Genomic DNA, 22,515 nt, shown 5'->3' on the forward strand with positions numbered 1-22,515 from the left:
ATGGCTTTCCTGTTCAGCATCTTGAAATTGGCTAATCTAGAAACTGGGCAGATCCAGTCTCTTGAGGCTGCTACGTGCAGGGAAAAGAAGAAAGCTCCCTCCTGCCTCTAGGGCTCTAAGGCTACAGGGAGTCTCCCCAGAGCAGGAGCCCCACAGTGACCCCGTTGTTTCATACCAAACGCAGATGTGATTAGACATGGACAACTGGCCTCTTGAATGGCATTGCCATGGGGATTGAGTTTCTGGAACACGAGGCATTATTTTTAAAGGGGGCCTGATAAATCAGGACAGGATTCTCCTAAGAGCTTGGGGAGCAAGGAGTCAGAGTTGTTAAGGAGGTGTTTCAGTGAGACTTAAGAGGGTTACATTTAGAACTCAGTACCACAGGTGGAAATACTGTCACGGAGTCTGGTCAAAGCCTTCTGTTCCTGGGATTTCCACAAATTGTGAGAAAGTAGTGAAAGGTAAAATACACCCCCCTCGGGGTCACCAGTCATGCATGAATTGGGCTGCACAGAGCAGAGGAAGTAAACAGGAGCTGTGGGTTTTGGTACAAGACCACAGTTATGACTCAGTCAAATAGCTACATCCTGGTGGGAATGTTGGAAGGATTGGAATATGGAATAGAAGGGCTGGGATCGTTCTGAAAGGATAGTGAGGAGGGAAAGGGAAGGAGCTGGTGGGCTTAATTAATAATATGTTGGAGAATAGGGCCTCAGAGGAAAGATGCTGGGAAGCTGGATTATTTAGCCTATTAAAAATAGAGGTTGAGGGGCTCTGGGTGGCTCAGCAGGTTAAAGCCTCTGCCTTCGGCTCAGGTCATGATCTCAGGGTCCTGGGATCGAGCCCCGCATTGGGCTCTCTGCTCAGCAGGGAGCCTGCTTCTTCCCTCTCTCTGCCTGCCTCTCTGCCTACTTGTGAGTTATTATGTGTTTGATGGTAACTATTCTTCTCTATCTACACAAAGAATAGAATAAAAGCTCAAATTGCCACAGGAGGGATTTCAACTATACGGAAGAACTTCCTAACAGTGAGGGGGTGATAAACACAGGAACATGTTACCAAGGGAGTTTACAGAATCACCTTTCCCAGAGATCTTTAAAAATAGGGTTTAGAGAGGTTAGCTGAAAAAGCAAAAATGCCAGCTGCCTCCTCGGCTTTTTCTACTCTTTCCCCTTCTTTCCTTCCATCTCTCTCTTTCTCTCTCTCCTCCCCCTCCCTCCCTCCCTCTCCCCCACCCCCCACCTCTCATCTCCCAAATTCCTTCCTGTTCCTCATTCCCAGCTACCACCACCTCTATACCAACCCCTAGTTCCTGTACATCCCAACTTCTGTTGGAAACCTTCCTGGTGTTGATATTATTCCCAAGGTCAGGCTGTCCTCCTAGCTCCCTCTTCTCATCACATCAAGTCCTCCAACCGGGCAGCAAATATTAAAGCCCACTCTTCAACGGGAGCCCAATTCTCCATTCAAAAAAGTGACCTGGTCACTTGGTAATTCTAATCTTTTGGACTCATCTGAAAGGTAACCTCCTTTATTTTTTTTTTAATTTCTTTTCAGCGTAACAATATTCATTGTTTTTGCACCACACCCAGTGCTCCATGCAATACATGCCCTCCCTATTACCCACCACCTAGGTAACTTCCTTTATGAACCCTTCTCTGACCTCTTAAGCATTTGTCCCTACTACTATTATGGTACTTAGACTCTCCTGTGACTGTGTCTGTTTCCCCAGTAGACTGAGCTCCTTCAGGGTCATTTATTTCTGTATCTTCAAACCAGCTCTGTAAATAATTATTCATGAAAGAGGATAGGGAGTGTGTGTGTGTGTGTGTGTGTGTGTGTGTGTGTGTGTGTGTGGTATAATAAAGTGTTCACCTTTTTAGCAGCAGGAATTCCCAAAGGGCTGACTTTGTGTCCTTGGAAGTCTGTAGAAGTCCTGACAGTATATTTGTTTTGAGTCAATAACTACAAATGTAACACTGAATCTTGTCTTTTAGGAAAGAAGGCAGGACCTCCCGGGCCCAACGGCCCTCCGGGACCTCCAGGACCCCCAGGACCCCAGGGACCCCCAGGGATTCCAGGAATTCCTGGAATTCCAGGAACAACTGTGATGGGACCACCTGGCCCTCCAGGTCCCCCTGGTCCTCAGGGACCCCCTGGCCTACAGGGACCTTCTGGTGAGTTCCTTTGCCTCTCCACCTACCCCTAGACTCCTTGCAAGTACTTGAAAAGAGCAGGTGTGGACGATCCTGAGGGCACTTTCCAATGGTGGTGATGGCTTTGGTGAACAAGAAGAACAGTTCTCCTATCTTAGTGGAGAGCTAGGACTGGAACAAGACAGTAGGGCCTGACCTACTCTAACTCTACCTGCTCTTGACCTTTCCATTACAAGCCCTCCCTGACTCTAGGCCTCCCTGTAGTGAGCCAGGAAACTCCCCTAAGCCAGAACCAGAGGCCCCAAGGATTTATACTAGATTTCCAGTGGGGGATGGATTTGGTCTGCTCTGATTTCCAGCATGTAGCACCAAATGTTTATGTCTGATTGGAAACAGGCTATGGAGAGGAATGTTGGGGACTGGAAGAAATGAAAAGCCCTAGAACAGCCTCATCCCATGAACTCTGAAGGGCCTTTCCCGTAGAGGTAGACAGTCACTGGTGACCAGGGAGTTAGAAACTTACAAGTCACCAGGGCTGGGGAAGAAGCAAACACTGTCTCTAAGACTGAGGAGCCAAGAGCGTGTTCAAATACCATCAAATCTCTTTGTGTCATTCCTCTTGGGTCCAGAAGGGCATTCAGAAGGTAGAGATGCCAATCCAAACTCTAATTGGAATTGACAGGAGTCATACTGCCAGGGCTTAGGTCAGTTGGTATTTCCTCCTGCTGCTCCCCTCTTGTTTCTTGGGGCTTTAAGGGAATGGGGCTCTTTACACAGCTGATTTCTCTGGGTCCGAAAATTCTGTAGCAGGGCTCAGATTCTTTGACTCAGAGTTCAAATGGGGCTAATCAGCATTACCGTGACCATAAGAGATGGAGTTAGAGGTTTTGGGTTGTTTGTTTCTTTTGTTTTTTGTATCCCAGTCTTTCTACAGATACTGAGCACTTTCCATGTGCAAGAGATATATTGATAAGTGGGCCCCATTCTCATGGAGTTTAGGTCCCAGGGGAGGAGAGAGGCGATTAAGGAAGCAAGATATTTACAACGGCAATGCTTTCTATGAGGACCCTGAAAGAAAGGGAGCAAAAGACTAAAGAAGCAAAGGGCACTGTCTCAGGGTCACAGGGTCACTTGGTGGCAGGAACGCACTGTTCTCTGTCTCTCTACCAGTGCTCAGTGAGGCTTGCCTTGGAGCCAGCGTTAGCCAGAGTCCACTTTCCCTGCTGGACGCTGGGCCCACTGAGGAGGCAGGTTCAGGAGGAGGAAGAGAAGGGAGTGGTATCCTCTCCCATCTCAGGGCCTGGCTGCCAGAGCAAGGCTCACTGCCACTCGCTGCCTAGCTGAGGAGAGAGAAAGGGAAGAAGAAGCATGCCCTCTGATTGTCCTGTCCTATTTTTCAGGTGCTGCTGATAAAGCTGGACCTCGAGAAAACCAGGTTGGCTGGGAATTGCTCTCTTCCTGGGGAGGAGGGAAGGCCATAAGGCTAGAACCACATTCCAGTGGCTCCCTGTTAAGTTTGTGAAGATGCCCTTGGTGGGGGAGGGGGGGGCTCCCAAAGTTGTTCACACACAGCCCCCTCCCATCCCAAGGAATAGAAAAGCTTTGCCCCAGGGCCATCCTTTAACTCAGCCTTTCCATGGCCATTTCTCCCCACCCTCACCCCCCACCCCACCTCCCGCACAAAAGACAGAAGGTCACCATATCCTAGCGCAGTTCCCTGAAATGAGCTGCCAGTCAGGCCTATCCGCCCAAGCCTCGGACCTCCCACCCACACCAGACACCTTGTGGGCACTCAGACCTCCGGGGATCAGGAGCTTGAAAATCAGCCAACCAGATCCAGGCCAAACTCAGCCTGGGCTTCTGCCTTAAAGGCCTGAAGGGCTCCTCCCTTGTCTTTGACCTTCCTAATCTGTCTGTATTGGCAAGTTGTGCTTCCTTGCCTTGGCTCATCTTGGCCCCCTTCACTCGCCACAGCTGTTTGGCCAGAGTTATAAATCTACATGGCGGCACAGTGCTTGATAGCTTGCAGGGAATTTTAGATCCGTCACCTCATTTGATCTTCAGACATCCCTGTAAGAGAGGCCAGACAGAGATTGTTAAAATCCCCATTTCACAGTTAGGGAAATGAGACTTGGGGTGGGGGTGAGAGGATTACATTCCGCTGAGGTCACCTAGCCAGGAAGGGGCGGAGCTGCAAATCAGATGACCCACCAGCGGAGCTGGGCTCGCTGGGCTCCCAGCACGGGAAAAAGGGATCCGAATTGGGAAATGAAAGGAGACTGGAAGTCAGAGGTGGGAACACGTTGACTAGTGGCTAAGCAGGCAGCCATTTCTCTCAGTGACGACTCTCTCTGTCCTTATCCTCCCAGCCAGCTGTGGTGCATCTACAGGGCCAAGGGTCAGCAATTCAAGTCAAGAATGGTAAGAGTCAAAGTCGGCTCTCTCCCTAAGAGGAGCTTCTCTTGTCTTCCTTACAGCCTTCAAAGAATCACCAGCCTAGCTCCTCCGTGGGTCCCTGGAAGTAACCTGGGCAGTGGGGTGTGGGGGTCGGGGGCCGCATTCGCTACTCCGTCTGCCCTCTGCTGGCTGTCCTGGGTAATTGCTCGCACCTAGACCTGTTGCTGCACACAGATTTCATTTAGAATCACTGATGAGGAAGCGGAAAGGGACTTGAGACATCATGGAGGTGGGGAATTCTTGGCAGATGGAGGTGGTATCAGAGTCACCAAGGGGGCATGTACAGTTTGATCAACATCTTCACAATACATGCTAGAGAAGGTAAAACTACAGAAAAGTAAATTGTTGTCTGATGGGTCTCCGCAGAAAACAGGTGGAGGGAGCATTTCCCGGGGTTGGGGGAGGGAGGAAGCATGCCAGACTCTCCTGGGAGTATGAGATGCTAGTATCTGTAAGAAGGGGAAACAGATTTAAGGGGCTTAAGAAAACTGACTTAATGTAATCCCTGCATTTAAAAGTTGGGGAACCAGAGTCCCAGTGAGAATGGATAATACCTTAAGAAATCATACTGCCTTATATTTGGATGGTCCTTTGGAGTTTTCAGCATGCATTCTTTTGTCTTTCTTTTTTAAAGATTATATTTATTTGAGAAAGAGAGAGAGATAGCACAGGAACAGGAAGGAGGGACAGAGGAAGAGGGAGAAGCAGGCTCCCCGCTGAGCTGGGAGCCTGATCCCAGGACCCTGGGATCATGACCCTAGCGAAAGGCAACCACTTAACTGACTGAGCTACCCAGGCGCCCCTTGTCTTTCATTTCCTGTGCCCCTCACAGCAACCCTGTGGTGCAGGTATTAGCTCCTTTGTACAAAGACAGAAACTGAAGCTCGGAGAAGTTAATTCCTTGGCCCAAGAGTTCAGTTAAGTGTAGGAGCTGGATTCAAAACTATGTCTGTCTGAGTCTTTCCACAGTGCTGGGCTCCTTCAGTAATGTGTGTACACTCCACTGAATGATTAGGTTCATTTTCTCCCCCAAAGAGACATGAACATTCATTAAAGAACAGCACTTTGAAATGATGTCCAGTCCCCAGGATGCACACAGCCTAAAATGCCTGACCTCCCCCCACCCCCGCCCCGCCCCAGGACCTTTAGGAAGCAGCAAGCCAGCCAGGATACCAGATGCTTAAGGAGCCTGGAGAGGAAGGGAGGGGCTCCAAGTACAGAAACAATAAATGAAAGTTAGGAAACCTGCTGCATGGGGACAGCTCCTAAGAGTCCAGTCTGCCCTGAACCGGCTGTGCTGAGCTGCCCTAATGATCAGGCTTAGCCACATCCTGGATTGCCACCTGGATGCCTGAAATTTAATCGCCTCCAAAGTAGAAGGAGGAACAGAGCAGTAGCAAAAACCAAGGAGTCCTGCCAGGACCAGGTGCCTTGGGCCCTGGGGCCCTGGATGGGCCATAATCACCATCTGTCCAGGGAGGAGTGAAACAGGCAGGAAATAGATTCATCTGGGTGGACGGGTGGCCTCCATGCTCAGTCTATGCCCGAAGCTATGGATTTTGCTCCCACTACTATGCGACAAGACGGGCTCCAACCCCTCTAGGTCAATCCCTAATCATAGTTTATGCTGATCTTAAGTTGCTGCGAAAGCAGAAGGGAGGGAGGAGGGGTGGAAGTACACCAAGCAGAGCAGTCACCTGGAGGGGCTGCTCCAGGGCATCTCTCCTAACTCCTGTCCCACCCACTGTCACCTCAAGGAACGATGACCACCTATTCCAGAAGGCCAGTTTCCTCACACCTCTGAGAGGCAGGCCTCCTGAGACTAGCGAAAGATGGACATTCACAACATAATTCCTTGGGTGAAGAAGGGAAGGTTTTGAGAGGGAACAGTCCCCTGGGCTTAGACCCTCTCCTCCAGTAGTGGAAGGAGGGAACATCACTCCTTCTGCAGGATTGAAAGGGAAGCTTTTCCTCCACCTTCCCATACTGGCTCTCATTGTCCAGCAAAGGCAGTAGGATGCCCCTCTGCCCCCAATGGGGTTGGGCTGGCAGACACTTTACCAGAGGTACCTCAGCTGCCAGATACCCTTGCTGGTGCTAGTGCTGCTGACTGGTCTATCCCTCACTCTCATAAAGGTTCCCCTCTCCTATGGGGCCTTAGGGACGGGTGGCCACTCATTCCAGCTGCCATGAAGTTTGACTTACCCGATCACTAAGGTTCTCCGGGTAGACAGTTCCTTGGGCTGAGTGGTTTCCTGCATGGGGCAGGGAAGCCTTCCAGAAGGGAGCGGGCACAAAGGAACTGTAAAAAGGAATTTTTAAAGGAGAAAGAGAAAACCCATGAACCTGAGAGCCAGAGGAGGGATTCAGGAGCTAGGGCTAGAGAAATAGAATGGAATAATAAGACCTAGCCTGCCACTCAGTGTCTGAATGTTGCCTGCGCAGGCCCCAGAACAACAAAGAAAATAGGGCAGCATGCCCACTCTCTTCTTGCCTTCACCCCTAATTCCAGCTTCAAGGTGTTGGTTAGAGACCCTTCTAGATGGAGGGGTCAGGAAAGGAGGGAAGGAGGCAGACAAGGCCCCCCAGGGGTCTGAGGCAGGCCTGGCAGCCGCTCGACAAACAGAACGCTTTGTCTGCTTCCACAAGATGTTCTGAAAGCGAACAGCTTGGCCTCTGAGGCTGTCCACATTGCACTGGGATCTGGGTGGGGGTGGGGAGGGGTGCTGCTCTCTGTTTCTTGTTTCTGTTGCCCGGATTCTTCGGACATGTACTGAGTGACTGCCCTTCTCTCATACTGAGATCTTTCAGGTGGAGTGCTCAATGACTGGTCTCGCATCACCTTGAACCCCAAGGTGTTTAAGCTACATCCCCGCAGCGGGGAGCTGGAGGTACTGGTGGACGGCACCTACTTCATCTATAGTCAGGTAGAAGTGAGTACGGTCTCAGGCCTAACTCTTCTTATATCCAGAATGCAGATCCGGTGCAGGCCACATAGGGGCACTGTGGAGCCAGCCAAGACCTGCTAACTTCCTCGCTCTCTAGGGAGACTGGGGTGGGGGCGCTACGTTGGGAGGCAGTTGAAAAGGGGAAAGAGAAGGGCCCGTTTTGGTTGGGGTCCCCCCCAGCCACAGCCGGTTATCCTTAAAAAACTGCAAAAGGACCCCTTCCACACCCCCACCATCTGATCCCCTCCTCCTGGGCCCCAGGCCCTCGGTGCCCCATTCTACTGCCAAACTCCATCTCTGGGTCAGTATATATCCTCTGAGCGTGCCCCCTTCCCCCCCCCCCGCCCCCAACACCGCTAGCTTCACATTAAATAGTGCTCCTGCAGGCTTTCTCTCCACCTCAAAGCCATTTATTTGGGATGGTCTTTCCTTCCTCTTTCTCCCTCTCCTGTCCACCTTTCTGTGTCTGTCCATTCCGTCCTCCATCCTGCCACCATTCTCCCAGCCCCTGGAGTTCTGTCCTTGCCCTCCCCCGCCCCACACTGGATCTGCTCCCTAGGTCTGCCCGGCCACTCCCACCCCTGTTGTTTGCCCCAGAACTAGAGGTTAGCTGAGCCCTGGGGCTTCTGTTGGGTGGGCAGTGAGTAGGCAGATGGACAGAAGGACTACAGAGCCAACAGAAGGGTCTCTCGGGAGAGTGGCCAGAGAAGGTGGGTTAACAAGCTTTGGATCAACCCATCCTGGCATAGAAATACAGCACCTGTATACACTACTCCCTCCTGAAGAGCCTATGGAGGGAACAACCTTTCATAAAGTGATTGAGGATGACCAATAGCCCCCCCCCCCCGGCGGGGGTGTCAATCCCCAGGGGGCACATGGGTATAATCTTATAGGCATAGACCATTTCTTCTAAGCTCCTTTGTGTGTGGGGGGGAGGGGGGGAATCAAAGCTTGGGTTGGAGTTATTTCCCAGGCCCAGAATAGATTGGGAGAGGCCCCAGGCCTTGAATGCCATGAAAACTGGGAAAATCCCCCTTGAAAGCAGGCCAGTGAACATGGGTTGGCACTTCCCTCTGGCCACAAAGTACAGTCAGGGGCCTAGGTTTTGTCCTTCCAAATTCCTTAGCTCATTTATGGGGATAGCACTCCATCTCTCCGGATGTTTCCTTGATCATCAGGGGGCCAAGGGGCATCATAAAAATCCAGGAGAGAAATTCAGTCACAGGAGAGGGTGAGCTGCAAGCTCGCCGCCCTAAAGAGCCAAAGAAATGGCAAGATGTTACCGTGCCCTCTCTCAGGAATCAGCAACTTCCAAGGTCAGCTGCAAATAGTCCTTGGGGCAAGGCATGGGAAGTCAATTTGTATCCATTTGTCCATAGCACTGATTGATCCCCTACTGTGTGCAGAGCCCTGTTGCCTCTTGCTGGGACTGAGCAGGGTGGAGGACGGGGGAGGGGCTGGGGGAGCTACCTGAGTGAGAAAGGCCTGGATCCTACCCTTGACAGAGCTGACAGCTAGCGAGTTTTTGCAAAGAGTTTTGCAGCCACCCAAGCCCTATGGAGTACGGAGGGAGTGGGGTGTATCAGCCCATCATCTTTTGTTGTTGCCTTGGAACAACAAAGGGCAGCGAACACGCCCTCAGGTGGCACTGCCCCCATCACGAGGTGTACAGGCCAGCTCCTCCGAGAAGGTCCCATGGGTCCCAGGCAGGGAAGGGCCCCACTCTCTCCTTTGTTTCTCCCCCAATCCCTTCTCCTTGCCTCTCACCCAGGTCTATTACATCAACTTCACCGACTTCGCCAGCTACGAGGTGGTGGTGGACGAGAAGCCCTTTCTGCAGTGTACCCGCAGCATTGAGACAGGCAAGACCAACTACAACACTTGTTATACCGCGGGGGTCTGCCTCCTCAAAGCCAGGCAGAAGATTGCCGTGAAGATGGTACATGCCGACATCTCCATCAATATGAGCAAGCACACCACCTTCTTTGGGGCCATCAGGCTGGGCGAGGCCCCTGCATCTTAGATTCCCCCCACTTTCTGCTCACTCCTGCCCCTGCCCCAGAGCTGGGAGCCAGGACTCCCAGAACCTCTCAGTGCTGCTGTGGAATGAGGTGTGATGGGTGTCGCAGCCACAGAGATCAATAATCCAGGGCTATTTATTCCCTGGTAACTCCAGGATGATGAGGAGGCCCGCTTGACTTTCCAGAATGACCTTGAGTTCACAGGAGGGTTGATGGAGCCCCAGGGTTTGTAGGAAGCAGGACCTTCTTCCTCAGCTCTGTGTCAGCTGGCTTATGGCTTGACTCTTCAACCTCAAGGTCGCTTTTGTCAGAGTGATTGTTTCTTGCACTAAGGTGGGGATTCCAGGGCAGCAGGCAAGAGAAAGCAAAAGTGGACTCCAGACTGTGGGGGCAAGCCTCTGACCCTAAAGAGGCTGCTGTTCCTCTCTTGGGTAGGGCTGGGGGCAAGGGTGGGGCGGGAGGGGAGTGGTAAAGCCTAAGCAGATGGATGGGGAGGGGAAAGGCAGGCACTGGTGGCAGAGACCCAGGGAGAAACCTGCCAAGCCTCAGGGTCCAGGGGAACAGGGCAGGCGGGCTCTTCCCACTCTTCCCACTCAGACTGCGAGCCAGCTCACAGCAACTTGCTGGGCTTTGGGGGACAGGAGGTTGGCAGGGAATGGCCACCACCCCCCCCACCGGACGCCTGTGCAAGAAACTGAAGGCAGACTTGGGGTGACGTGTCTTCCACTTTGTTTACAACCATGTTCTACACTCAGAAAAATCTCTGGGTTCCCTTCCAATTGCCCCCTTTCCCAGCCGGACCAGAACTCCTGTCTTCTTTCTCCACAGAGCCTACCTCTGTCTAAGACAGGTGCCTCCCCTGGGACCTGTGCTTATGTGAGTCTGGGACACTCTTCCCATGACCTGGGTGCAAAGAGTCTTTGCCGTTTATTAAGTGACACAAATATGCATCTAGTCGAGTTGTGTCTGGGGGCAAAGGGTTGGACTGGGTTACCTCCAGGAATCCCTTCAAATTCAAATACTTAGGCAGCTTCCACGATAGCCTACAAAAATTCCCAACCCCAGCCTTCCCCCTAGGCATCAGCAAGGCAGAAATTTTCTGCCTGACCCCAAAAGGGCAAGAAGTGGGTTTTTTTCTTCTCAAGGTTGCTGTGACCTAAGTGGCCATGAGCCTAGGTACGATCCAAAAGGACAGCCACCAATGCCCTACTGACCCACCTTTCCTCGCTCTGGCTTCAGAAAGCCCTAGCAGAATCACCAGAGTTTCCAGGGCCGATCACCTGAATCTGGGCTCAAGAGAAGCCAGCATCTAGGCATCAGGCAAGGCTCTGCCCTGTAGCCAGGTCCAAAGATGCCTTACCGACCCACCCACCTCCTGACCCCAAGTTCCCCACTGGATCACATAGTGGGACCATTCAAGGGCCTGATCTCTCACTGCTGGGGGCCAGCTTGGTTTCTGGATGCTGGGTCTAGCCCAAAACTGGGGAGGGCCAACGTTGTACATTCTGCTACTTTTGCTCCTGAAACAAATTTCCTTTGGAGGAGATGAAAGGAGAGGAGAGGAAAGGAGGGGAGAGGAGAAGGGAGGGGAGGGGAGGGGAGAAGGGGCTTATCCTACTGGCAGCTGAAATCCACCAAGAACTGGTACTCATATCTCCACTGTACCTTCCCTTTCCAAACAGCCATAATGCTCGCCTCATGGCAGGTCCAGGCCACAGTGGCAGGCTATGCCACCGTTGTCTGTTTGCTAATGACAGTCTTGCAACCCCAAGTGGGGTGAACTTGAGGCATGCATCTGGCCCAGGCTCCTGGAAAGTGCCTTAGACAGTCCTGAGCTGTAGCAAGAACTGAAGGGAACCTCTCCTTAAAGTCTGGAAAGTACTTTCTCATTATCTCCTTTGAGGATACTATGAATCCCATTGTGTAGACTGGCTGGAGAGCTGAGGTGCTTTTCCAGGATCCCCACCAGTTTAAGCCACTGCCCGGGGGGGGGGGGGGGGGGGGGTTCGGCCAGGTCCGCCTCCAAAGCTATTCCATTATGCAGCATTGTATTGAACTTGCAGTCTAGAGAGAACCAATAAAAATGGGAATAAGGACCCCAGATCCTTCAGCATCCCAGAGAGAAACCCAGAGGTGCTTGTTTTCTTTCCTTGATGGTAATTCCTTGATGTTCTTTTGGTTCCCGGGGACTTTGTGGCAAAAAGAGTAGGACATTTCTTTGGCAAACTGCCATCAGCCTTAGGGCTCTTGTGGTCAGAATTGTCTCGGCACCATGTCGAAGCAGCAGGCCTCCAATATCCCCAGAACTACACCCCTCATGCTCTTCCACCCACCTGTCGGGTACTGGAGCCCCTGCCATGGGCAAGGGCCTCCACTGGTTACCGTACAGACAGGTCACGGGAACTGGTCCACTTCCCACAGCTACTCAGTGCCTCCTTGGTTCTTCCTAACATCCCACGGAGGGCTTTGTTCTACCAGGATGTCTCCTGATGGAGGAAAGGCCCCAGAGAGAGGCCTGGCTCTAAAGCCAGATGTGTGTGAGGAGAGGGGAAGAGGAGGCTTCCTAACTGTACCCCTAAAGGACATTCTGACTCCCATCCGGAGGTCCAGATAGGGAGGGGATTACAGGGGCAATGGGCTTTTGCATGGGACCCTGTCTTCATTGTGAAACCTCCAAAGGAACTAGAGGGAAGGAGGCAAGGACAGAAGCAATAGACAGCTGGGGACCCTGTTGCAGTAAACTCATCAACAACGTGGTGAAACAATTTACTAGCAAGAGGATGTGGGAATAGATTTACGGTCTGAAATGGCGCTGACGTGAGTTCATCAGAGGGCCGGGGCTAGCACAGGGAATGGGATGAGGACATTTGTGAGCAAGCAGATGGCAGAGGTTTGAAGGAGAATTGCATGGCTGGGGCCTTGGCCAGCTGCTTGGGCTTCGGCAGCCAAGGCCGGCATAAAAGGCAGCCATTGGGGCTGTTCACCTCCTGATTCCTTGGGAAATGTCATCTTTGCCTTCTAGCCCCCCTCATCCATCCTGAGCCAGATTCCTTTCACCGAAGCAGGAAAGGGCTAAGAAGCCTGGAGGCGAGCAGAGGTTGGATCCCTGTGCAAGCACGTGTGTTTTCTGTAACTTCCAGTGGATACGGATAGAGTCAGAGAACTTTAGAGCCAGCCCTAGAGGCCCAGAGATGGAAGGACATCTGGCCAAGGTGACCGAGCCCTGACCTGCAGACAAAGGAGTGGGGAGGTGGATCAGCCTCTGTCCTGCACCGACCCCTCCCTTCTTCTACCCCCAGACTCAAGACTGGAAGTGCTGGGCTCCCTTCAGGAACCCGGGCCAGGCAGAGGAGAGAGTCCCCTTGGGGCCATCAGAACTCTTTCCCCCTCCCCCCAGGCATTCTCCCTGCCGTGGTCTCTGTACTGGAAGGCTCTGGGCTGGCCCAATAGCAGGAAGTCCTAGGCTACCCAGGCTCTCCCTGGGCCTCCCTCCAGGCCCGAAGGCTCCCTTAGGCCACAGTGAGCACAAAGAAGGAAGTGGCTTGTTTCTTTTAATGCCTGTGGGAGCTCTCTCCAGGGGGACTCGGGGTGTGTCATTTCTTGATTCAAAAAACTTCCACCTGGGGTGGGGGGGTGGGCTTTGTGGTGAGAATGGCCTGGAGCAGGCCCAGTGCTGCTTTGGGGGGTGGCATCCAGTGTGAGATACTATGTATATAAACTATATATAATGTATATAAACTGGGATGTAAGTTTGTGTAAATTAATGGTCCGTTCTTGGCAAATAAAGCTTTTTTTTTTCTTTCGCCCCCCTGTTCTTGAAATCAACTTAAGTGCTTCCTGTGTGTCAGGAGCCGCTTTGCATGTGCCGCCACAGGTGAGCCTGGGGAGGGGCCAAGGCACCCATTTCAGAGGGGGCAACCAAAGGTTGCTGAAGGTTCCTGTCAGAACCTCTCACATCCTCTGTGTGTCCCAGACCACACACGCCCCCATCCCTACCACCTGAGGTCTTTTCCCATCACTACTTGTCCAGGAGGTTAGAGGTCCTGTGGGAAAGAATCGCTGTCCTGAGGGCAGAGACAGCGTGGAGCTTCTCTCAGCCTGACATTATGGCATCTGTGACAGACGTCTCAGGCCTGAGGCCCTAACAGCGTGGGAAGATCCAGCCTCCAGCTCCCCATGAGGTAACCTCCCATTTGGCAGATGAGGAGACCAATGCTCGGGGAGTTTCAGTAGCTCACCCAAGGTCACCCAACTGTAGAAAGGCGACTTTAACGTTCAAAGGGCTGCTGACCAGAGCTTACTCTGTACACTTTCTTTTAAGCATCACGATGCCATGAAATTGAGGGCAGAGTCTGCTCAAGGATAGGAAATGGGCAGAATGAGTGGAGGAGCCTAATTTGGGGTAACTGTCCCATTTCCAGAGGTCAATCACATTCAGTATCATTGGCCTTCCCAGTAGCCTCTGAGGTAAGCAGAGCAGGGAGAGATTCTGGGTTCCATGTTACAGGTGAAGAAGCTCAGCCTCAGAGATGACAGATTGTCCTGTGTCACATGGCTTGAAGGCAGCGGAGCCTGAATTCCCAAGCACACAGGCTCCCAAGGCACCCAGTCCTGCAGGAGCCTCACTGCCAGGAGATGGGGTGGCTTGAGAGCTAGAGAAAAAAGCCATGAACCCAGGGACCCTAGGCCCTTAAAACAGATGAGTTGGACCACAAACAGTATCAGAAGACGAGCTTTTTATTCTGTCCCTTGTTCTCCTCAGTACTGATGCTGAGCGGCCATGGGTGAGGCAGACTTTGGGCTACCTCTCGGCTAGGGCTTTCCCTGCCTTTGGGGGCTACTTCCCTGGTAGCCCCAAGGTAAAAGCAGAGAAGAGCTGGAAGGAGGCAAGAGATGAAGGAAGAAGCGAGGCCTAGAGAGTGGCCTCCTCATTTCGAGGACTTAGCCAGATCAGGAGGAGGAGGCCCACAGGTGACTTCTGTCCTCCTGTTCCACAAATTCAAGACCTTCCAGCCTAGGCCAAGAAGCCGCTGGGGGTGTCTGTCAAATAACCACCAGTTCCTGGTCCTCTGAGATGCCATACTTGGTCTTATGCTGGTCAAAGAGTTGGCGTAGGGCATCGATGTAGAGTGCATGGTATCTAGCCACAGTCTCCTCGCTTGCATTCTCAATCTTGGGCAGTGGTAACGGCTTCCCGACTGCCAGAGGAGACAGAGAAGAAGCGAAAAGCATCAGAACTGCTCACTCCTCAGACTGGGCCTCAGCCCGCAAGCCCAGGTTCTCCTCACCCTTCCCCCCCACCATGCCCCTCATCCCAGTCTACCTCCCTGCATCTGGACATAGCCAGAGCTAAGGTGAAGCCCCGGAAGTGGATCCGATATCCTAGACATGGCTGCCAGTGGGCAGGCTCACTCACCAATGGTAGTCACAGGCCGGGCGAAGGGCAGTAAGCCCCAGGAGTTCTCCGTGAGGCCGCGCCCATAGAAAGCACAAGGGTAGATGTGTGTCATATGCTGAACCCACTTCTGGAAGCGATTCACCAAGCCCCCAGGGGTGAAAATGTGCTGATTGTAGAGGTCTGTCTCCCCAAAGGCATAGGCAGGGATTAGAGGAACTCTGCAGAGGAAAGGCATATCCTTTGATGGCCAGATGCACTGACTACCTGCAGTCCCCGGGTCTGCCTCTAGACTTCTCAGCCTGTGACTTAGGGGGGCCGAGGTCCAGACTAAGTGCGAGGGCCCCGCTGTCTACCCCAAGCTTCCCGTGGGGGCAAAGTAGCAGCAAGCTAAAGGAAGCAGGTCCCAGACCCTCCTGTGAAGCTACAGGTCTGAAACACTGGAAGAGAAGACCCAAGGGCCATTTCATTTGGCTTTCTTCCCTCTAACCCACACAGCAGTTTGGGTTCTCTCTGACATGAGCTTGTGGCCAGTGGCCTTTTATAGAGGGACCGGCCCAGATGAGAGCCTAGTGTGAGGGAGAAGAGCCAAGGGCTGGCCCTCCAGCCTTTCCTCATAAGCAGAAATGCCTCGAGGACCCAGCCCAGGCTCTACTCCCACATAGAGGCTGCTTTCTACCTCCCTTTTTAAGTATCACTTCCTCAAAAATCTCTTACTCCTTCCATGCTGGGCTTTCAGAGCTGTCCTTACCCATGATGAAGGGCCACACGTACAAAGCCAGTCCGTTTCTTCAAGAACAGTGTAGTAGAGCCCGGCATGCTGTAGCTGCACTCTGCCAGGCCACCAACCACCACAATCAGCATGTTGCCTTTGCCTTTGTGTGTGAGCAGAAAGTCCATGGATGCTTGACTCACTGAGCAGGCCCCTGGAGGGGAGGGGCAGAAAACACCGAAAGCTCATTGGCCACTTCCCCAACCTCCTAACTTTCCTCCCTACCTCTTCAAAGGAGGGAAGAGCCTCGTGTCAGGCAGGTGAGCCTAAGGTAGCTTTCTAAGACTGGTGAGGATCACCGAGTTGGTCTTGCCTCTCTCCCATTCCCCCAACACTTCTTCCTGGGGGAGCCATGTTTCCTTTGGCTTTGCATCTTAGGAGCCAACTCACCTGAAGACATGACATACTCTCTGAGAACCGGCACCCAGAAAAAGGCTCCCAGGGTGAGAATATAAGGAGTGATACCGGGAAAGATCTTGGAGAAGCCTGAGGTATCTGTGGCAAAGTGGCCAAAGCATGAGTGGGACAAGAACCCATGAGGGTGGCACACAAGGATGTAGTTGTGGTTGGGGGAGATATCATGAGTCTTCAAAAGCTGTGGAGGAGAGGGGAGTCAGGAGGGGAATAGCCAAGGAAGGGTACTCCTCTTCCGGCCAGAGCCCAGGCAGGGTAATTATGGCCATGTCCAGCCAGGCAGGTGGGTAACACACAGTGATGGGGGCATCATTCACATGAGGCTCAATGGGAATGATGCCCCCAACCTCCACCGTGGCCCAACTGCTGGCCCAGAGTTGGGCCTGGGCCCAGGACCCAAGATAGGGGTGGGGGGACCTGGGGCTATTCACCTTGAGGGGGAAGTAATCACAGTACTGTTTCCATATGCACCATCTCCTCATCCAGTCAATCCGGCGGCCCCCTGAAAACAGAGCTAAAGTAGCCACGTTTTTGTTTTGTTTTGTTTTGTTTTTAAGATTTTATTTATTTATTTGACAGAGAGACACAGCGAGATCGGGAACACAAGCAGCAGAGAAGAGGGAGAAACAGGCTCTCCCTGAGCAGGGAGCCCAATGCAGGGCTCGATCCCAGGACTCTGGGATCATGACCCGAGCTGAAGGCAGACGCTTAATGACTGAGCCACACAGGTGCCCCAGTAGCCACATTTTGTCCACCCCCATTGTCTCCTCCAGAGCCCCTCTGGGCCAGCTGCAGGGTATCCCCTCACCCCCTGCTGTCACCTGGCCTTGTAAGCAACAACCGGGGCTAGTGATGTCACATCAGGGCTGATTTAGGACAGGCCCAGCTTGCTGCTCTAACCACTGCTTTTCCCTGAACCCACTCCGGGTCCATTTTGGGCCTTTCCAGCATTTTGAAAAGGCTTTTTCCCTTAGCTTCTCTAACCCAGGGAGCGGAGACAAGCTAAAGGGCCACCTGGGAGTTGACCAGAGCCTCTCAGGACTATGAGAAGAAGAGAGAAGAGAGCGTGTGGCCAGTGGCAACACAGCCCCAGAGGGGCTCTTACCTCGCTGAGGTGTCTTCCAGTCGAAAGCCAGCCAGCTGAGAAGGAGCACAGTGATGGGCCAGTATGACGTGAACAGCACCAGGTAGATGTTGACAGAGATTACGGTGAGGCCTGGAGGGAGCTCAGCCCAGAGTTAATGAATTGTAAACAGTCCTCCCTACTTGCCCTCCCTCCGGGGACTCTCCACCCAAGCTTACACACACTCACCCACACTCACCGAACACTCCTGCTTCCTCACCCTAGCACAGGTCTGCATGCCCATGTCCCCAGCCCTCCCTCTCCTGTCTGTCCTAGGGACCCCTGTTTTGGATCTGGAAGGCAAGGTGCTTTCCTCTCCAGTTGTGTCCCATGCTGTAAGCCGTCTGCTCCCCAGGACCTGCCCTGGCCCTGCTCTGAGCTGTGTTCAACAGCTGGGAGTCACCGATGGGCCGCGCTGTCTAAGATCTAACCATCAGAGGCTGGGAGTCCAGGAAAGACAGAGTCAGGAACGGTTTTCCCCTGGATCACATTTTTCTCTCCAGATCTTCTCTGTGAGGCATCAGTGGAGGGAATACCAGAGAAAGAGAAGACCCAACTTCAGCCCGGCTGGGAGCACACAAGTTGGCAAATGAGAAACAAAAGACAACGCAAGCTGGGACCCAATAAGGACCTGGGCTGTGTCAGGCTCCAGTGAGACGGGAGCACTGTGGGGTAGAGTAGTTAGGATGGACTTCATGGAGACGATTCCTAGGGAACCACACTCAGAGATATGACCGGACTCCATTTTAAAAACAGCTGTGACTAAGACAGCTAGCTGTGAGAGAAAGTGAGTAAAAGCAAAGGCTAGAAAAGACAGGACACACTTCTAACTGAGCGTGGCAGACTGAACACAAGCTGTTTTTTTTCTTTTTTCTACCTTGACTCCTTGCCAAGGCCTCATGAAAATTACCCCAAGAGTCTGTTGTTGTTGTTTTTAAGATTTATTTATTTGACAGAGAGAGAGAGAGACAGCAAGAGAGGGAACACAAGCAGGGTGAGCAGGAGAGGGAGAAGCAGGCTCTCCACTGAGCAGGGAGCCCGACACGGGGCTCGATCCCCGGGACCATGACCCAAGCCAAAGGCAGACGCCCAACCAACTGAGCCACCCAGGCACCCCCCCTAAGAGTGTTTTTAAAAGATACAGCTCTGCAATGAAATCGACAGAGACCAACAACAGTGGACAAGAGATGCCAGCAGGATATTCGCATGCTGGAAAGTAGATGAAGGAGGCAGTAACTGACTTCAGACAAAGAAAACTGAAACCTGTCACCCACCTGGGAAATGGTTATAGGACCAAGCCTGTTTGTGCTGGAGAATCTGGGAAACACTCAGAATCTAGAGCCAGCAGGTGTCACACAAAAGCAGTGTGAGGCACAGGCCTTGACTGAGAGTCCACTGAAGAGGTAGTTAGAGCTCCAGGTCCCCTTCCCTCCCCTACACAGTTGGACAATGGGAAGGACTACTCTCCACAAATGGAACCAAAGAGACTCTAGACTCAGACACTTGGACTCAACACAGACAGCTAAGAGGAACTCGGTATGCAGCCAAATTATTAATCAAGCATAAAAGTAGAATCAAGACAATCTCAGACATACAGTCTGAGATGGTTTGTCTCCCATGTCTCTTTCTCAGGAAACTACTGGAAGATGGGCTCCATCAAGATAAGGGAGTCAGCCAAGACAGAGGAAGGCATGGGATCGGAGCAGGGGGCAGGGAAGGAGACAACGGAGGGAGGAAATGACCAGGCCCAGGACTAGGGCAAAGTGAGCCAGGTCCCTAGGGCACAAAATGGAAGAAAACACTCCCAGGGTCAAGCAAGTACTGACCCAACACTCGCACAACCTGGAGAGTGAGCACCTTCTTAAATTGTGCACCCGTGGTACCTCAAGGGCCCTGGAGGTGAGAGCTGTGCGTTAAGAAGACCAATGCTTTGTAACAAGATGATGCTGAGTTCCAGTAGCCATATCCTCCAGGAAATAAGCAGTGGGGGAGGACCTATAGATTCCTGATGTGTTCACACATATGGAGAGATAACTACGTCTGTGGAGGCTTCAAAGATGACTTGGTGTAGTTAATGGATATCTGATAGATAACAAAAGAAATTTAGAATGAGGCAACAATGGTTCCATGGAAAACAGAAAGTTGTCACAGGCAAGGAAATAGGCTCTCAGTATACAAAATGGCTCCACTAGTCATATTCCCAGTCATAGTTAGGCATTGAGCCAAACTATTACAGTCTCGGGAGGATGGAGGAAGAAGAAAGATCTAGCAACAGCAGGTAGAGCCAAAATCTCATCTTCCACATCAGGAAATCAGTGACAACATCTAAAGCCATCCAGTCAGAAATACCATGGTAATCTGTAGAAATCTTAAGTAGTAAAATGTAGGAACCTGGAGATAAATACCAGAAGAAAGATCTAGAAGTGACTGCCTCTAGGGAACAGATCTAAGGCCCATGGTTTTAGCCTTTTGATTTGCCCTAAGACTACTGGACTTTCTCGAGAAATAAAGAGAGGAATGGGTCTAGTCCAGAAGAGACCTCCCTGTTTCCCTGAGGCTTTGCTTAACCTAGACAGTGTCGGGGACATCTTGTGAGGCAGTGTGGCCTCAGGTGGAATGCGTGGGCAGTGAGATGAGTTCCAGATCCGCCATTTCCCACGAGTGTGAGCTCTGACAAGTCGTTGAACTTTAGCCCAGACTGGGACTCTCACGGCCCTTGTCTGTCTTCTCTTCGTCAGAGACTTAGTGCAAGGGTCTCTTCTCGAGACCTTCAGAGTCCAAAGAGATATGAATCCATACATAGGGTGAAGAGCTGGGAAGGCTTCACCCACCCCACGTGAGCTGACACGGATCGGGGGAGCACTGGAACCTCCATCTCCTTAGGCCCAGGCCTAGAGCCCTTCTACCTGCTCCACACCACCTCTCTGTATGCCCCACCACTGGACTGTAATGAAGGGTTCCCTGGCACAGTTTTCTCCCTGTACTAATGTTCCTTCCAGCCGCTCTCCTCCTTTGGCCTCCTCTGCCCCCTCACAGCAGGCCCTATGCCCTCCCTCTGTCTTGCCTCTTCCATCTTTGTCGCACGTGTCTTCTGATCATCAGGCCATATTAATTCCATTCCAGTTTCTCCAGTCTCCCCTTTCCTCCCTCCTGTGTGCATCCCTCTTCCTAGACGGATACAGACAACAGCCTCTTCCCAGAACCAGTGCGCTATACAGAGCAAGAGTGAGCTCTTGAAAACACAAACCCGACGTTGTTGCCCTGTGCCAAACCCTATCACGGCTCCCCCATGGCCCTCGGGAGAAAGCCCAAATTCTTTTCCTTAGTTGGCAGTGCTTGGCAAAATCATCCCCTGTCTGCTTCTCTAGCATCCTCTTCTCTCTCCCATTCATTTATTGATACACATCAGGCGTCAGTTCTGGGCCTCTTGCCCCTCACCCCACTTCACCACCCACAGCTCGTTGGATGCTTTACACTCTCCCCATCCTAGCCTTGCCTCGGGTTACCCACGTGCTGCCCCGAACACTCGTCTTTCTTCCCCGACTTCCTACGTGCCCTTCAAGAGTCAACTCATTCAGGAGAAAAATGGAAAAAGGTCGTGAATGGGCAGTGAACAGAAACTTAAATGAGACAATTAGGGATTAGAGCACCCTCTGGCTTAGTATGTGCTCTGGGGACATGCCCAGACCCAGCTGCAAGGATCAGCGGTGAACGAGCCAGTGCAATAGGTAGGAAAAGATCTCACTGGCTGGAATTAGGTCCTTGTGGGCTCAACTCCCAGGCCAGCCCCTCGGTTTCCTAAACTCTGTGATCTTGGACAGACCACTTAATGCCTCGGGCCCCTTAGCACCCTCATCTGTACAAATGGAGCTTATTAGCCACACAAGGGTCTTAGAACAGTGCCTGACAGGAAAACAGGGTGCAATTAATGTTAGCTAATATTATTCATGCTTATTACGTGTGTGTAGCTATTAGTATATATTATTATGCATAATGATAGCTTCTACCTCATAAGGCTGGCAGGAGGCTACGAGGAAATAATAGGTGTGAAAATACCTGGTACAAAGTCATGAATACATATGAATTCCTTTCTGCTGGGCTCTTCCAGGTCTGACTGCTAATCATTCCTAGAGTAACACTGCTCTTTCAGCACAGAGGGGTCCTGGTGTCCACTCCAGGCAGGCCTCCGAGCTTCCCATTCCCTGTCCTCTAGCCCACTCTCCCGATTGACTAGCAAGCCCCGGATTCCCAAGGCCTACTTGCATTCTTCCTTCCCAGCTATCTTACAAGATCATTGGTTCACACCCTTGCCTCCTGCTTGTCCTCACCTAGACCACCTGACAAACAAGAATTTTTTTCCAGCTTCCCCCCACCCACTCAAACACACACACACACACACACAGGGTTGCATTTCTCTAAAACCCAGAACACAAAGCAATTGTGGTGTAGACAGTGGGGGGAAATGGCTGGATAGATGGATGAACGGCTCCAGGCAATGGGCTTTCAGAGCCTCTGTCCACCACCAGGCAGCTGCTCAAGTTTCATGAGGTTGTAGCTAAGTCCTTTTCCTCGAGGAACCTCAATGACACTGCTCCCCATCTTCCCCACACATGCCCTGCATGCCCCAGTGTAGACACAGGAGGGCTTTCCATACACATTGGCATCAAGGCTCGTTTGCAGACGCACACGCACCCCCGCATAGGCACACACCCACACATACTCTCGTGTACGACAGACAGATATTCCACGAGTACTGTGCCCCGGCAAGTCAGGCGAGACGCTGAGGTGACTAGTCACCCGGATTTGTCTGGGACAACCCAGGTTTTGGCATTCAAAACCACGCTCAACCCTAAAACTCCTCAGTCCTGGGCAGACCACACCAGGTGATCACCCTATGGAAGGCTGAAGACTCACCAATGAGTAAGATACTCAAGGCCCACTGGAAAACAGCAAAAACCTCCAGGGCAGTCTTAAGGTCCTTTTTGGAGGGCAAGAGCATCGTGTTCAGGGTTTCAGAGGCTCCAGGTAAGTGCTGCTCCTTTGGCTTCCCAGCCCCTGTTGCTCAGAAGCCTTTGAGGTTTCTTCTCTTCATGCTTTGTGCGCCAGCCCCCCACTAGTCTCCACCCCCCCACCCCTACACATGACAGCAGGGACACATGTCACCTCTGCTTGCCCAGCTCCTTCCAGCTGTCTACCCACGGGCACTTTTACCCATTTGGGCACAGC

General features: G+C 52.2%; 2 protein-coding genes across 3 annotated transcripts in view; one reads left to right on the top strand and one right to left on the bottom strand.

The window, feature by feature from the left end:
• Positions 1-9,960, top strand: part of EDA (ectodysplasin A) — a 473,959-nt gene extending 463,999 nt beyond the window's left edge. Inside the window, exons 4-8 of one of the 2 annotated variants that reach the window (XM_045995312.1) lie at positions 2,001-2,180; positions 3,560-3,594; positions 4,529-4,580; positions 7,419-7,549; positions 9,336-9,960. In XM_045995312.1, coding sequence (XP_045851268.1) covers positions 2,001-2,180; positions 3,560-3,594; positions 4,529-4,580; positions 7,419-7,549; positions 9,336-9,587 — 650 coding nt within the window. In that variant the 3' untranslated portion in view covers positions 9,588-9,960. The remainder of the gene's footprint in view (positions 1-2,000; positions 2,181-3,559; positions 3,595-4,528; positions 4,581-7,418; positions 7,550-9,335) is intronic. The other variant, XM_045995313.1, reaches the window with a different exon arrangement.
• A 4,668-nt stretch (positions 9,961-14,628) lies between these two features.
• Positions 14,629-22,288, bottom strand: AWAT2 (acyl-CoA wax alcohol acyltransferase 2). Its single transcript, XM_045994453.1, has 7 exons — positions 22,204-22,288; positions 17,272-17,382; positions 16,598-16,668; positions 16,143-16,347; positions 15,732-15,906; positions 15,002-15,201; positions 14,629-14,783 (listed from the first exon to the last, which is right to left on the bottom strand). Exons 1-7 carry the CDS (start codon positions 22,286-22,288, stop codon positions 14,629-14,631), a joined length of 1,002 nt encoding a protein of 333 aa, XP_045850409.1.
• Between the last annotated feature and the right edge of the window lie 227 nt (positions 22,289-22,515).

This window comes from Meles meles, chromosome X (assembly GCF_922984935.1).
Source record: "Meles meles chromosome X, mMelMel3.1 paternal haplotype, whole genome shotgun sequence".
Taxonomy (NCBI): Eukaryota; Metazoa; Chordata; class Mammalia; order Carnivora; family Mustelidae; genus Meles; species Meles meles.

What these genes read in the sequence shown, in the direction of transcription:
- AWAT2 (XM_045994453.1), bottom strand. Translation starts at nt 22,288, where the DNA reads ATGCTCTTGCCCTCCAAAAAGGACCTTAAGACTGCCCTGGAGGTTTTT. An exon ending in CTTGAGTATCTTACTCATTG is followed by an intron (nt 17,383 to 22,203) that starts GTGAGTCTTCAG and finishes AGCTCCCTCCAG; the next exon opens with GCCTCACCGTAATCTCTGTC. An exon ending in CGTGTGGCCCTTCATCATGG is followed by an intron (nt 15,202 to 15,731) that starts GTAAGGACAGCT and finishes TTTCCTCTGCAG; the next exon opens with AGTTCCTCTAATCCCTGCCT.